This window comes from Podarcis bocagei, assembly GCF_964188305.1.
Source record: "Podarcis bocagei genome assembly, chromosome: 2".
Taxonomy (NCBI): Eukaryota; Metazoa; Chordata; class Lepidosauria; order Squamata; family Lacertidae; genus Podarcis; species Podarcis bocagei.
The window spans coordinates 31829151-31845794 of NC_138126.1; the positions used below are offsets into that span (position 1 = coordinate 31829151).

Genomic DNA, 16644 nt, shown 5'->3' on the forward strand with positions numbered 1-16644 from the left:
CACTTGTTTTATCAATTTCCATGAGTGCTGCAAAGTGGCAGGAGAAAGGAAAGAAGCTTTTTCTATAAGGAAACATTTCTACATCACACTCAGTCCACATCCTGGAATAGGGATGGGTCACGGGGTAGTTCCTTGCTGGTTTCCATTTTGTTATGCTAATGTTATGCTACATATATTGTTCTGCGAATTACCATTCTAGGATTGATAATGTGTCTTATTGGCACTATTAAGTATAAACCAAAAACTAATATGTGAAAGTGGGTCCTGTGATGCTGGTTGGGAGAGTCATGAGTTGGGTCTCGGGTCTGCTAACAGTTGAAGACCACTGTTTTAGACTACAACTCCCATCATCCCTGATCATTGGGTCATACTGACTATGGCTGATAGGATTTGCAGTCCAAACACAACTGAAAGGTGTGAAGTTGGGAATGGCTAGTGACTTTGCCACTATTTCTATGGCAGATATAGTGATTAACCTCGGATGCAAGTCACCCAAAACAAGGGTGCCAGGTAGAGTCTCCTATCTTGGTTTAGAGATAAATCAATCAAAGGATACCTTTTTCTTTTTAATTGCTAATCCTCTTTGAAGGAAGAGGAAGGGAACTGCATGGCCATCTTTAAAAATATTAACTTTCAAAGATTTTGCCTAGTCTCCTGAATACTGTTCTGACTACCAAGGATACGAATGCAGGTAAGAATAGGCTGGGGGGGGGGGGAGAGAGATTTACCTCCATGTTTGCAGCTTTGTTAATACTATCTCAATCACTTTAGGCTTCTGTTAACACTTTCAGGACATACAAGATAAAACGTGGCTAGCTGATCAGCTATAGCATGGAGCCTGCTCACAGGCTGTTGAAAGGCCTTATCAATGAGAGTGTTGTCAGAAAAACTGCAAGACAGCATAGCAAGTGAATAGGCCATCTTTGCTGAGTTTCCTACAGCCCTGCTGAGTGCATTCAAACTTGGGGGGCACACATTCCTTTTGGAGCAGAACAGTCCCATTACCATAGAAAATGACCCACGAGTTAAATGACCCACGAGTAACATTCCTTTATAAAACTAACATCCTTCCAACGCCTGTGCAAAAACAGGCTCCAGAAATCTTTTAAGCGAGTTTAGAACTGGGGGAAAACAATCACTAACCATACAGTAAAGATCTATGTAACAGAAGGTCCCCAACTTGGTACTTCTGCAAAAGCTTCAGAAAGCATGAACCAGCAGCCCAACCAGCAGAAATCTCTCTGGAACAGCTACACAAAATTACTTCTTTAGCTGTTGCCGTTCCGAAAAGGAAATGTGTTAATTGCTATAAGGCTATATATATGGGGAATGGGGGGAGAGAGGAGATGAGGAGGCTAGCGTTTATTCATCATGACCACACAGAATACTTTCCACATACACTCAAGCAAACAGTCGTACTCTTTCACAAAACCGTTGTAATGTAAGACATGGGTTTGCAATAAATGGACGGCATAACTGTGGCTGACTCTTAAAAATAATAAAAAAGGTTCTGCTGCTGCTTCTATGTACTTTTGACTTTTTAAAATCTTACATACTAACAGAGTAGTCATTCTCCTGATGCTTAACCTTATGCAGCCAAAACGGCACTGTCCGCTCAGAGGAGCGAGGTATCAGCCAGATTGGCAGAACTCCAAAATTTGCAGAAGTACAAAATGTTGGGGGGGGGGACCTTAAGTGTATATTAGGCAGGTGAGAGAGAGAGAAACAGCCCAGGGAACATTGAGCATACAGACCCCTCCAAGTGTCCCTATTTTCCAGGGACGTCCCTGATTTAGAGATGCCGTCCCAGTTTCTGATTCGATCCTGGAATGTCCCGCTTTCCTTAGGATGTCACTATTTTCACTGGGAAAATGTTGGAGGGTATGGAGTTATCCAACCCCCGAGCCGTCTGGAGGCAATCCTGTACAGGGAAGTTTTTTTGGGTTTTTTTAATGTATGTTTTTTATGTATGTTGGTAGCTGCCCAGAGTGGGGTATAAACAGTAAAATTATCGTTATGGCATGGGACATCCCTATTTTCATCAGAGAAATGTTGGAGGGTATGTTTATAGTCACTGGACAAAAACTGCTGACTGCTGGAAGCAGTGTGTGTGTGTGTTTTCCAGGGAGGGGTGCAAAGAAGGAAAAGGAATGGCGTATCCTGGAAAGGGGCATGGGTGGGTGCTGCACCTTGACAGAAGCACTCTACAATGCAATGCTTTGCTGCAATTCCCACTTGTTTATTCACTACTTGCCAGCCCTTCCACACCTTAAATATTTTGTACCTTCGATGTGGAGTCAGGGCGAAATGTTTTATTTTATTTTCCTAGTGTATAATTCAACATTAAATGGGCTTGACATGCACAACATGTTTTCTTTCAGCCACTTGCACTCTATCAGTACATATCTCTCACCAATAGCATTATGCACTTGTTTCAGCGGTGGGTGGGGAAGGTGGCCTGGGGGGAAAAACAAAAAATGAAAGATCCTATGTACGGGCATGAGCTTATCACTTCTCTCCTTCACATTCACAGCCTGCACTTCCAACTTTTTCTGACGTTGCAAAACTTCACGTTTCACAGATCACAACATGATATTTACATCACATTGAGCTAAACGCCAAGCCACACTTGCTTTCCCACAATCCAACTTATACTGGGTAATATTGTTCTTGTTTTCAGCAACATCACCATTATGGGACCAGGGCCTTAATTACAAGTAATTTTAAAAAAGAAAGAAAGAAAGAGAAGGAAAGAAAAAAAAACCCCACCTCCACAGCTTTAAAATAAAATCAGAACAGGGGGATGGATGGGGGTGAAAAAGTCTATTATAATTCAAAATACATGCACCTCTACAACAGTTAAATACTCAAGTTTCTTACCGAACAATTTGCTTTAGACTTCTCCAAAGAACGAGGCAGTATTAAATAATGAAACAAACAAAATACCCAGTTTAGAAATGACAGCAGGTCAAAATGGTTTCAAAGATTTAAACGAAACAAGTAAACTGGAGACCACATCAAACGGCAGCTTTGTTTTCTTTTATAAGTGGGGCCCTATAGATGGGCTACTGACAAGAAAGTTAAATACAGGGGACCAAGAGTTGAGGCAAGAGATAGTTCGGCTTTCTTCACAGGGTGTGTGGTGTGTGTGAAGTGACCTTTTGATTGTCCCTATGAGCAGGGCAAGATGATTTATGCACTAGCAAAACGGGTAGCCATTTTAAGGGTTGGCAATGTGTGGAGGACAGGCCTCTATATTGAAAGACAGACCCCCATCAGGATTTCTGAAAGGGGTGTGTGGCTACCCAGGGGCAGTGCGTTCTCCCAACCAGAAAGATGTGCTTTGCTTTTTCCAATATTATAAGTTAACTGCAGCCATTCAAGTTACGTAGGACGAAAAGGAGGGCCCAAGACCACCACGGCCGAAGTTTGGAGCCTAGATCTGTGTGCCCCGATGGCATTCCTGGGTCACACTCAAGTGGGCCAGAGTGTTGAGAACTGGGACGTTGACAAAGGCAGGTAAACACTGTTCCAAGAATGACGCTATTCCATTTTCACTGTGTAAACAAACCTCTCTCTGCTTTCTATATACTTTGATGTAGATGCACGACGCAGCTTGGCTGCAGACAGGAAGGAACAAGTCCCATAAGAATTCTTTATCAATACAGAGCACCTGAAGGTGTTTTTTTATTAAAATATTGGCCGTAGAAAATCAAGGACTGTGCGCCTTGAAATTATTATCATTATTACTATTATTTCGCCCAGAGCAATCTGAAATAACATGGAGCTGCGAGAGAATTCTCACCTCCAGTATGCTAAGCGACAACACACCTTTGTTATAAAATTCAACAGCTATTTACATTTGAAATCCACCCAGACTATGAGCGAGCTACAGAGGAATTCTCTTTGCAAGCGCTTTGTCCTAGCTGATATTTATATTAGATTAGACAATCTCCTGGCAGGTAGAAAGATTGCTCTGTGTCACTACAAGCCAAGCATGAGGCTGCTTTGCAATCAGATATTACGAGTTGCAAACCACCCCAGTATCAATCCTTCACTTGGCACAGATATTTCCACACGCAAAAAAAAAAAGCCCTAAAACCAAATTGTGCAAGGAAACAATTTGCAGGGAAAGAACAAAGTATGCCACCAAAGGTGGGATACAAATGCAACACACAAACACAAACTGCTTATTGGGTTTTAAAATCCAAGGAATTTTAGGGACCTTTCAGTTTTAAGATTCTAATTTTATAGCCTCAGGGAATTAAATTTATACGCTGCTTTTTCACTCTATGGAGGCTACCAAATGCAATATTCTTCACAGAACATAGGAAAGTGCCTTATACCAAGACCATTGGTCCATCTAGTTCAGTATTGTCAACATTGACTGGCAGCCGCTTTCTGGAGTTTCAGACAGTACTTAATTTGGTGGGACGAATGTGCATCCCACATGAGCTTACCTAACCACTACATTTCCCTGCCACCATCTATAATTAGGTAAGTAATGACTTAAGAGGAAGAACTTTTCAGTTGTGGCACTCTGCTTATGGAATACCCTCTCCATGGAAGCTGGCCTGGCGGCAACTGTGATATCATCCCAAATCCTGGCAAACAGATTTTCATTTGCCCAGTTCTTTAACAGGTAATATCAATTTTATCTGCTTGGCTCAAGTTTCATGCTGGATTTTTATACTGCTGTCATTCTGCTTCCCCCCAATGATTTAGCTTGGGCATTGTGAACCTTGGGCCCTCTGGATGTTGCCGAACTACAACTTCCATCTCCCTTGGCCTTTGGCCATGCTTGCTGGGGCTGATGGGAGTTGTAGTTTGGCAGTATCTGGAGGGCCCAAGGTTCCCCACACCTGGCTTGATTTTTTTAAAAAAATAGATAGACAAGTGGGTTAGTCAGGAAAGAACAAATACATTCTTGGTGGTTTCTCTGAGAGGAAGAGCTCCTGCTTCTGGGAATATTCCAAAACCTTGGAAAAATCTGGATGCATTACAAGTCATGGGGTGGGGTTCATCTGTTCATGGATTTCAATTATCTATTGTATTATGTAGCATACAGGGTAATAGACTGCCCAGAGCTGTTGGAATTAGGCAGGCTCAACATCTAAATCCATGTTTCCCAGTCCTGGGTCTCCAGCTGTTTTTGGACTACAGTCCCTCATCATCCCTGACCACTCGTCCTTCTAGCTAAGGATGATGGGATTTGTAGTCCAAAAACAGCTGGAGGCTCAAGTTTGGGAAACACAAGACTAAATAAATAAAGCACTGCCAGCATACCATTGGCTGGTGAGTAATAATGATGATTTGTGATGTCACCGTTGGCATAGAAACTATGTGCCCACAGAAGTGAAAATGCTATCAGGTCAGTATTAAGAGCATGGGCATCTGAGAGAGCAGGCAAACATCTCGTGTCCGGCTGGGTCATCAAACCTGCTCAACTCAAAAGAGCAACTCTGTACAGCCCTGGGTAAGGTTGTCTAGTGAGCTGCTGCAAATATGTCTCACAGCTCCACTGGAACAACGGCTGCTCCTGAGAGCTCATCCCAATCCAACAGGGCTGTACCAGAACAAGCCATGGGTGGTTCTGTTGCAAGTGACAACATGAACCAGACGGACGACCAACCGATGGATCAACTGTCACTGTCCGTCACAAAGCTGTCCTTACGCACGGCTAAAGACGACGCCTCTGAGACAGCAACCGACGACTTACCAGACAAACAAAACGGTTCGGGCGACTCCTTCTCGGAAGGCCAAACATCAACTTCGCCAGCGAACGGCGAACAGTTAACCGACTCCGAAGTAATCGTGGGCAACCAGAATGCGGATGACAGCCCGGTGAACAAGGAGCTGCAGGCTATTCTCCAGTGGATGGTGGCTTCTCATCTCAATGTGCCCAACCTGACCTTCATTAATGAAAACGACAATGAACTTGCTAAGCTCCCGCTGCTGGCTGAGAAAGCCGGGAAGAAGGCGTACACGGTGGGAGACATTCTCCAAGAGGTAAAGAAGTACTTTGTGCAACAGCAAATGGAGCCCACGGTGGGAAGTGCACCATCATGCGGACTTCTGGACTGGCTGCTTGCGAATTTGTAATAGGTCAAGCCTCCCTGCGCCCCCTTGTCTTCCTGTTGCCTTAACCAAGCCCAGGTGCCCAAACCATGCTTTCACATGAGCAGCGGATTACATACTCCGAGCGCCATTGGAAAGCCACAATGCACTGAACTGAACTTGTCGCTACAATGGTAGCCGGGCAAGATCATCAATTAAAAACCAAAAAAAAAAGCTAAAAAGCGAGATGTGGAGCCAGGCTATTTTATTGAAACTTTCAGACACCACTTGATATGTAACAGGCTGAATTACCACACCCGACAGCTGCAACAGAGAGGAGCTGATTTATTTGATGGTAGAGCTAGTGTGCTGTAAACTAGCGATGGGAGGGCTCCACTCAAAAATATGTATTTAAGTGTTCTTGGGAAATGCGAGGGTGGGGGGGGGGTGTCTCAAGTTTATCCAAGGTTTTCCAAGAAAGCTAAAACAAACACCTCAACCTTCTTCCCAAGTACTTCCAAAGAAAGGAAAATGGGTGTCGGGGTGGAGAGATATTTACGATTTGATGGTGTGTGTGAAACAGTGACAGGGAGACAGGACATGTTTTTCTAGCTTCTCTTCAACAGGAAAAGATGCTCTTGGCCATGCTCAAGACCATCATTTCATGACAGGGAGCATGGGGTCTTTAGTTTCTTAGGCATCCCAAACTGAATAGGGAAGCAGAAAAAGCTGCACATTCCATGTTCCTTGTAATTTACTAATCACACTTGTGGTTAAAACAACAAATTTATCCATGGGTGGGTTGCAAAGTTCTCTCCTGGAGAAATAGCCATTCATTTATTTTTTGCCAAAAGGAAGAGGGGTTCAATAAGCTCTCCTGTTGAAAGAAACGGGATGACTGTGGACTGGATGGATCAAGCCTACAATAAAGTAAATGTTCACAGTCAGTTGTACACCAGGTTCGATCTGCCTAGATTCCCCCCTGGACTTTTGCTTTCTTAACTAGACAAGACAAGTTGTTTAGGTTAGCCTTCAGTGTACCACACCTAAGCATCTGTGCTACGCATGAAACCTTAGAGATCACCCATTAAACCTGCCGTTTAAAATCATTCATAGGCTCCCTCTCCCCCCCAAGATCCTTCTAAATAAAAAGTGGAGTTGGCAGATTTCAACCTTTTTCTCTAGGCTAATCAAACTGGATTCCTTCCATCTTCCTTCCTAGGATTTGGACTTAGGCTTTCACCCCTAGGTCAGAAATCAGGGATGATTGGAGTTGTAGTCCACAACATCTAGAGCGCACCATGTTTGCTACCTCTGCCCTGGATCTTTCCCCACATGGGCTCTCCCATGATACTGATACTTGCATAGAGAGCTTGGAAGCTCTGTTTAAAAGGTCTTTGTATACAAGAAAGCTTCACACCCATGTATTTTGAAATACCAATGGCAGAACAGATTGTTTACCTCCCTTTATTACTTCTCTGGTTAAACTGCAGCTTAATGTGGAAGCACCTCTACCAGGCATAGGCAACCTTTGGCCCTCCACATGTTTTGGCCTACAACGCCCAAGATCCCTAGCTAACAGAACCAGTGGTCAGGGATGATGAGAATTGTAGTCCAAAACATCTGGAGGGCCGAAGGTTGCCTATGCCTGACCTCTACACTAACAAGTCTGCAAAGATGACTAATGTTTTACAAGAGAAAGCTATGCTCTGTTTGGCAGCTGTGCAGCCCTATTGATCTCACTCTGACACTGAACACTTTGCAGAGCACCGCTGTGTTCTTTACGAATTAGCTAATCCTGTTTTCCACTCCTTTGGTCAAAAACAAAACAAACTTGGAAACGCTCTTAACTCTGCTTGTGACTTCTTCCTATCCAGTGCTTTCTCTTAGCAGGATCATAATGCTGGAGGAGCTCAAGAATGTAGGATTACAAGTGGCAAGCTGTTGGGTGTATTGGGTGATAAAATGCCTTTGTATTTGATGACTGCAGTAAAAAAAAAAATGTCTAGCTAGATTCTCCATTCTAACCCTACTAGAAAAGCAATGAACACCAATGTTAAACTTATCCATGTTTCTCTGGCGACTGCTGTTGAGGGTGAAAAGGAGATGTGGGGAAGGGCGAAGAAGTCACCATTGGCTACGGCTCCCCAGTATGTGGCTCCTACCTAGTGGAAAGCAGGTCTTCAGAGTGTTTAGCATTACATATATGCATAGCAAACACATCTGCCGTGCGAAACATCAGTCAGTCTCCCAATAGGTGAAACAATAAGATAGGTAAGAGATTGTGGGTTGTGTTAAAAAATAATAATCTTCTGCTACCTGGTTTTTGGGGACTTGGGTGTGGTAGGGTGGAAACTAGCAGTAATTCAATGAACATAGCAAGTTCTCACCTTCGTTTTCCTCCCGACTGGGAAAAATGGGCAGGCAGCTAGCATTCAACTCCAGAGACATACAATAAAAAACATCACTACTATTGTCATTGTTGTTATCATCATCATCATGGAAACCTAAGCCATATCAAGGAATTGAGAGTCTGCACCTTTTAAAAGTAACTATCAGCTGGAAGAGTCCCATGGACTGCAAGAAGATCAAACCTATCCATTCTTAAGGAAATCAGCCCTGAGTGCTCAATGGAAGGACAGATCCTGAAGCTGACGCTCCAATACTTTGGCCACCTCATGAGAAGAGAAGAGTCCCTGGAAAAGACCCTGATGTTGGGAAAGATTGAAAGATTGGTTCTTACACTCCTGAGATACCTAAAAAATGGTGACTACTTTGCATCATCTTTACATCTGATAGCCACACAAAAGATTCAAAACAGTTTCATTTAACTCGTCGGATCACAGTCTGAGCATCTCTGGGCCATTCTTCATTTTACAAGGCTCTAGGCCACATATAGATAACTGAGCACCCACAGACCAGATACTCCCCATCCAGACCAGCCTGCAGCTTTTCCTCCTAGCATTTCAATTAGGCTTCCAAAAATGCTATTGAAGTCAATAGGGTGATTTTTAAGCCAACTGGCCGAGGCTTGATATCATGGAGTAATACAACTGGGGAAGAAAGACACATTTTGCTTCACAACTGCCGCACACCAACGCCAAAAACACCATCACCACCCCTCATTTAGGTTTGGGGAAAGGACCTACTGGTGCCAATAGGAGGGGTTCCCCCCTCAAGCCCAAATCCCACCCCTTTCAATTATACACACAGCATTTAGACTTACGAAAGACCCCTCCTGTGGACTCTAAAAAGAGGTTTTTAAAAAACCAAGCAGAAAGCCTTAATTGCACCAGCGAGGAGAATGTGTGAGCGTGCATAATTGTGTACAAGTCCCCATGTGTGAGCACCTGTGCATGTCAAGTGTGTGCCTGTGTGTATTAAGAGCATGTGACTGTGTGTGTCTGACTCCAGCCCCTCCTGCAATGCAGACTCCACCAGGGAAATGTGGTACTCTCTATCCCACATCCAGGGTGCAGTGAAAGGTTTCCCAGTCCTTCTCTAGGCCTTATTTTGGTTTCTGAGTCTGGAAGCTAGATTCTGGTGCTCAGCGTTCCACCGTCACTGCCAACAGTATTGGAAATGCAGGGTCCACCGGGACCCTTAATAAAAGACCTAGGGAGTTAAAAACACTAGAAGATGGAACAATAAACGTAGCAGAGGGAATTCCACAGCTACACATTCTCTGAAAACAGCTGTAAATAACTCCCACATGTTCTCTTCTGTGGACTATGGTTAAATAAAATTGCTGCGAGAGAAGAATGAGAAAAATGCTCCTGCCTGTGTAACTTTAGAATTAGTACAGATGGCTATCAGAATCTGGTTCCTACACTTTGAGTTTCCTGGGGTAGAACAGTGACTGTGTAGCATTAACAGTTGTTAGCATCCAAATGTCTTCACAGGCCTGACTTTGGTTAACTCAGATACAAATTGTTTTCTTCTGTTCCATGAAAACCCTCCCCAACTGTTTGCTGGTGTCGGAGATGAACCGCTTTGGCAATGTTTTCAAAGCAGAAAGGGAGAAATATAAAAATCTGCTCCCCAGTGAATAATTAAACTTTATGCTGAGTCTCAAAACATTGCCGCACAGATGCATGTGGGATGCCTGGCTGTAGTAGCAACACCTGACTTTCAGCAGCAAATTGAACATGAGAAGTTGCTATATACAAGACAAGTTGCAGGATCATCAAAATCAGGCCAGAAAATACAACAGGCCAAAAAACCCCCAATCTTTTATCTAAGGAAGCGGTATGGGCAGTGGTGGTGGTGGTGAGAGTTTAGCTGGAATTGTGCAGGGCTTTAATTTGTTTATATTTCACACCCAAGTCTGGAAAATAGTCTCAAAACTTGCAAGGAACACATGCAATGGTTGAGTACTAATCAGAAAAGCAAAGGGTTGACAGGTTGTGCCTTGCATGGGCTGGGAACCAAATCAGTCCCAATGAGCACCTGAACAGCAAATTTAAACCATAATGTAGATTGGGGGGGGGGGTTTCCTAAACTGTGGTCTGTACACTATCCATGGTCTGCGGCATGTCTGGATTTGTGGCTGAAGACAACACCTCCATCACATTAAATATTCACATTGATTTTTTAAAAAATTGTATTTGTCTTGCTTCTTTTATTCCTTACGTGGCATCTTACCGTATTACAATTTGAATTCTATAGAATTACAACAGCTACATCGGGGCGGTAAACCCATCAAGTGGTCCGCCAAGACCCTCAGCAATTTCCAAGTAGTTTGTGAAGTTTGGGAACCACTGATGTAGATAATAAATCACTGCCACTGAAGAATAAAAGGTGGTTTAAGCATTCACTCTGGTGACAGCAAAACTTTAAACTCTGCAAAAAAATGGAGAAATAAAGCCGGAGACATCTGAGCCTTCGTCTAGTTTGCCCTTCAGCGGTGGCATATTGGGGTGGGAGGTGGGGGGAGCAGCAAAATACGCTCAAAATAATGGACCCTTAAGTATCTAGATTTGACTTTGTTTTCTTTGAAATATGAACTATTTGGGGGAGGGAGGGGGAGGAAGACATGATCACAGCTGCCAATTTTGACCTGAAAGATGGAACTCTGCAGCTTTCCATATTTTAGCACAGTCTTAATGGAAAAGTAGGAATGCAGCCAATTTGTCTTGCTCTCTTATGTACTCCATGTAATTTGTGGGGGATTAAACAAATATATCAAGGTCACTTCACATCAGTCAGAAGCGCACAATATTTCACAGGCTGTAGGAAGCCTTAAGCTAGGACAGCCCAGCACTGGAAATATCTAACTAGGACTAAAGTTGACAGCAGTGGCTAGATGTGAGGGTGCTAAGCAATGATGCTGACAAACTGCACCCTTGTGCAACTATCTTATTAAGAGCCTCCTCCCCCTTTTAATAACAGTGTTCACTTTCATGCCTACCGATTGATTTCATGTTGTCTTGCAGGAGTTATCTCAGCACTATAAACAAATGCGCTAGCCCACAAGCAATACAACAACAGTTAAACCCAGGCTTCCTCAACCTCGGCCCTCCAGATCTTTTTGGCCTACAACTCCCATGATCCCTAGCTTGCAGGACCAGTGGTCAGGGATGATGGGAATTGTAGTCTCAAAAACATTTGGAGGGAGCCTGGTTAAACCTAACGGTGGAACCATGGCATCACAAAGTAAAAATGAGAAAAAGTGGCACCTAATCAATGCAGCAACATCACTTGATCATCTCTTGGGAGGGGTGTGTGGCTGTGAACAGGCCTATGCCTCAGTCATGTGACACACAACAGTGGGGAACATGCCCAAGTCTAGGTCTTAGTTCCATACCATGCTGAGTGTACAGTCTGGGCTCGATGGACACCATGTATACTGCACGTTCCACTCCAATATCATATTCTCTCCCAAGACCTTGCATGCCTCCTTTGAGGAACTGAATAACAACAGCCACTGACCAAGTATGAAAATGACTGGGCTCAACTGCAACCTTCAATCAATATGCAAATGGAAGCAACATCGACTTTATATTTCTGAAGCTTGTTGTCCTGCTTAACTATGAATTTGGGCACCCTGAAGATATCGTAACCCAAATTCTTCACGACGGTTCCCGAGAAAAAGGGGCAAGCTTTCATCTGTGTTTCTCTAACGTGGACACCATTTTGACTCAAGATGGTGGGTGTAGCCTTTCAAGACTGCACTGATGGTAACCACCCATTTCAAAACCGCACAAGTTCTTTGGGTTTCTTGGAATTCCTGAGCAACGTCAGGTACAATAAAATCTGGAAGTGCACAATGAAGGGGAGGAATACGATTAGGGTGGCAGAAGCAATGAATCTATGGAAATGTGTTTTATTGAGGTCCAAAGCTGATACTGCATATCTTTCTTCAGTCACATATAGATGAGGGAAATGTCAGAGCTCTCCCTTTAGATCAGGGATGGGGAACAGATAGCCCTCCTATATTCTGTTTAACTCCAGCTCCCATTGGCCCTACCCATCATGTCCATAGTTAGGGGTTATAGGGGTTGGTCCAACCCATTAAGCATGGATGATGGGAGTCAAAGTTCAGCAACATCTGGAGGGCCACACCTGTCCGACAGCATTTTTAAGAGGCATGAACATAGGGATGAGAAATCTACATTGAATCCCGAGTGTTCTAGAAAGCTCCAGCTTTCTACACACACACCCTGCACAGATTCCTGAAAGAAAGAATATATCAACAGGCATGCTAAACTGAGACTTACAGGTACAGAGAAGTTATGTGGGCTGAAGCTGCTCCCAGGGATGGGATGGCTGTCAGTTCATTGTTATTCAGATGCCTGGAAGAAACAAAGAACAATAATTTTAAAACAAAAAAGCAAAATGGCACCTATGCCAGCCCGTGAGAAAAACAAATTACAAAATCTCATTAGACCAACACATTTATTATTATTATTTATTAAAATTGCATACCGCCCTTCATCTGAAGATCCCAGAGTGGTTCGCATCATAAAAATACAAAATACAAACACAACATACGTAATAAAACAGGCAGCCCTGTTTAGGGAAGCTTTTAATATTTGGTGTATTATTGTATTTTAATATTTTGCTGGAAGCTGCCCAGAGTGGCTGGGGAAATCCAGCCAGATGGGTGGGGTATAAATAAATAAATAAATAAATATATTATTATTATTATTATTATTATTATTATTATTATTATTATTATTACTACTGCAAAACAAACCAATAACCTTCTTCCCACATACACATTTAAAAGGTCATATAATGTTTAATCTACCCAAGGCCTGGTTGAAGAGAAAGGTTTTTGCCTGGCACCTAAATATATGCAACGAAGGCGCCAGACAAGCCTCCCTAGGGAGAGCACTCCAGAAACGGGAAGCCACCACAGAAAAGGCCCATTCTCATGTTGCCACCCTCCAAGACCTCTCGTGGAGGTGGCAACCAAGATGTCATAAAATAACGCACAAGCTTTTGAGTACACAGAAATCAGTGCATGTTTACATAACGAGCTGGGAGTCTTCTAGATCGGGTCCGTGGCCTATCTATAGTCCAGTATCCAGTGTTTTCAGGGGCCGACCAGATGCACAGAAAGGTGGAGCTGAGCACAGCAGCCCTCTCCACTGGTATCCAGAAACATTACTGCTCCTGACCATGAAGGCAGAACACAGCCTTGCCCTCCAATCCTCTTCTAAAGTCATCCGAGTTGGTAGAAATCACTGCCTCTTGTGGGAGCAAATTCCACACGCTCCATGAAGAAGTATTGTCTTTTATCTCTCCCAGAGGTGGTCATCCAACAGTGCAACCAAGGCCAATTATGCGCTATCTGAAGAAGTACTTTTAGATGTCCTGAATTTTCTAACATGCAGCTTCACAGGATGCCCACGAGTTCTGAAGTTGTGTGAAAGAAGGGGGGGGGGGACTTCTCTCTCTCCACATTCTGCACAACATGCCTAATTTTATACACCTCTACCAAATCTCACCTTACTCACCTTCTCTCTAAACAAAAAAAGCCCCAAGTGCTCTAACATTTCCTCACAGGGGAGTTGTTTACCCTCTAGTCTGGATGAAGGGATTCAGAGAACCGTTTGCACACTATTATACACTATTGGTCGTAACTGCCCTGAGGCGAATTTAAAAACAAGCAGCTCTGAAACGAGGTGTGCCCATTTGGCGAGCCTCGGATAGTCGTTTTGCTGTAAGGATGAAGCTCGATTTCGGCTGTCACCATCAACAACAACAACAACCTGCATTACCTTGAAGCCTTGATTATTTGCAGAAAACTATTCGTTCGGCGCTTCCTGTATCTTTGCGACTTTCCAGCCAAGTCTCTGCCAAGAACACTTGTAACAGAAACCCAGCTGCACATTCCATGCCTACTTCAGTTATTGCTAAGACATATTTATGGAACGGCAGCACATGCCAGGTCCCCATCAAGGGTGGCCAAACTGCAGATCACGAGACACATTCGGCTCCCGGAGATTTCAGAGCGCAGCTCCTGTTGCCGTATTATGCATGCAACCTTTCCTGTTTTTCAAAGGAGGGGAGAACTGTAACCCCCATATGGCATCTTACTCATGAACTTAATCGAAGTGGGAGTTACACACAGCCAAGAATGTGTTTGAGTAGTAGTCACAAACTCTGTGGTACCTGACAGAAAATTCGGGCGGAGGGGCTGGGAAGGGGGCTGTATGACTAACTATTGGTGTACAGTGGTACCTCGGGTTACGAATACAGTAGTACCTCGGGTTACATACGCTTCAGGTTACAGACTCCGCTAACCCAGAAATATTACCTCGGGTTAAGAACTTTGCTTCAGGATGAGAACAGAAATCATGTGGCAGCGGCAGCGGGAGGCCCCATTAGGTCTGGAATGAATTAAGTTCTTAACCCGAGGTACCACTGTACCTTGGGTTACAAACATTTTGGGTTTCAGACTCCACTAACCCGGAAGTAGTACCCTAGGTTAAGAACTTTACCTCAGGATGAGAACAGAAATCGCACGGCGGCAGCAGGAGGCCCTATTAACTAAAGTGGTACCTCAGGTTAAGAACGGTTTCAGGTTAAGAATGCACCTCCGGAACGAATTAAGTTCTTAACCAGAGATACCACTGTACCTTGGAAGGCAAAAGAGATAAGAGAACCATGCAGTCTAGCAATCTTCTCTGCATGGCCTTTCCACACATGGAGGAGTTCTTGTGCCCCACTTCGAGTGTTATCCCATAAGCAGGGTTGCGTGCCGAACCAGCCCGGCCACTTGGCAGAATGAAAGCAACCTGCTTTGGGAGGCACCATGAGGAGGGCAGACAGATGAAATCTGGAACTGGTGTCAGAATGGGAAGGGAGGGTTATGCCTGATCGCAGAAAGCAAAGTGTCTTGGGCCCACGCTGGCTGTGTACAGTCAGTGTTGCTCTGCCTGTATCCCGTAAACATGCAATTTGAGATACTGACTTGAGCAACTTGAGAGACAGAGTCTTCATGTTTAAAGTGCTCAACTATGATGCAAGCAGGCCCCTCCCTTTAAAAGCCCCCTTGGTTTCAACAGGAGAGGTTGAAGCACAAGCTCAACAAAAATCCACAGGGCTTAATCCTGCACATATGTGAGCCAAAGCCAGTCAATTTGAAGGTTGCACTCCAAAGCTCGTTTTTTCCTGGGAGGAAGCCCCATTGAACTAGCAGCACATATTTCTGAGTAAACATGCACAGGATTCCAGTGCAAATCCTGCTTATTTCAAAGGGAAATGGGAATGTAAAGCGATCGTGACTTTTTAAACGCTTCATTTCGGCTGTTACTCATTGCTTCAGTTGCAAGAGACGTGGGCTTCAAAGTATACAGGGCAATAACTGGTGAAATCTTAGGAACCCAGGAGAGGGAACCAGTGTGGTGAGCCGCTGTGGTGCAGTGGTTAAGCATTTTGGGCTAGAACCTGGGAGACAGACCAGAGTTCTAATCCCCACTCAGCTATGAAGCTCTCTGGGTGACCTTGGGCCAGTCCCTCACTCTCAGCCCAACCTACCTCACAAGGTGGTTGTGAGGATGAAATTGGGGAGAAGAACCATGAAAGCCACTTGGAACTCCTTGGGTGAAAGGTGGAATATACGCGTAATAAAATAAACAAACAAACCAGAGTTTTCCCTTACAGCCAAGGGTGTCCACCACATATTTTGCACTATAGGTCCCGTCGCCCCCTGAATACGCTGGCTGGTGATTAGGGGAGTTATGAGTCTAGAACATCTGGAGGACAACAGGTTGGGGGGGCAGCTTGCTCCAATTGGCAGCAGCACTCTGGGATCTCAGGGAGAAGAAATGACCTGGGACCTTCTGGATGCAAGACACATGCCCTTGTACATGTGCTGCAGCCCATTTTCTAAAACAAACTACAGTCGTAACCTTGGAAGTTGAACAGTATCTGTTCTGGAAGTCCGTTCAACTTCCAAAACATTCGGAAACCAAAGCGCGGCTTCTGATTGGCTGCAGGAAGCTGCTGCAGCCAATCAGAAGCCGCGGAATGTCCCCATCAGATGTTTGGCTTCCAAAAAAAGTTTGGGAACCAGAACACTCACTTCTGGGTTTTGATCGTTCGAGAGCCGAAAAGTACGAGTAGCAAGGCGTT

At 44.2% G+C, this 16644-nt stretch overlaps 1 protein-coding gene across 1 annotated transcript in view; it reads right to left on the minus strand.

Moving 5' to 3' along the window:
- LRIG1 (leucine rich repeats and immunoglobulin like domains 1) overlaps positions 1–16644 on the minus strand; it is a 127037-nt gene that overhangs the window by 46906 nt on the left and 63487 nt on the right. Inside the window, exon 3 of the mRNA XM_081184000.1 lies at positions 12777–12851. Within this exon, the coding sequence (XP_081040126.1) occupies positions 12777–12851 (75 nt within the window). The remainder of the gene's footprint in view (positions 1–12776; positions 12852–16644) is intronic.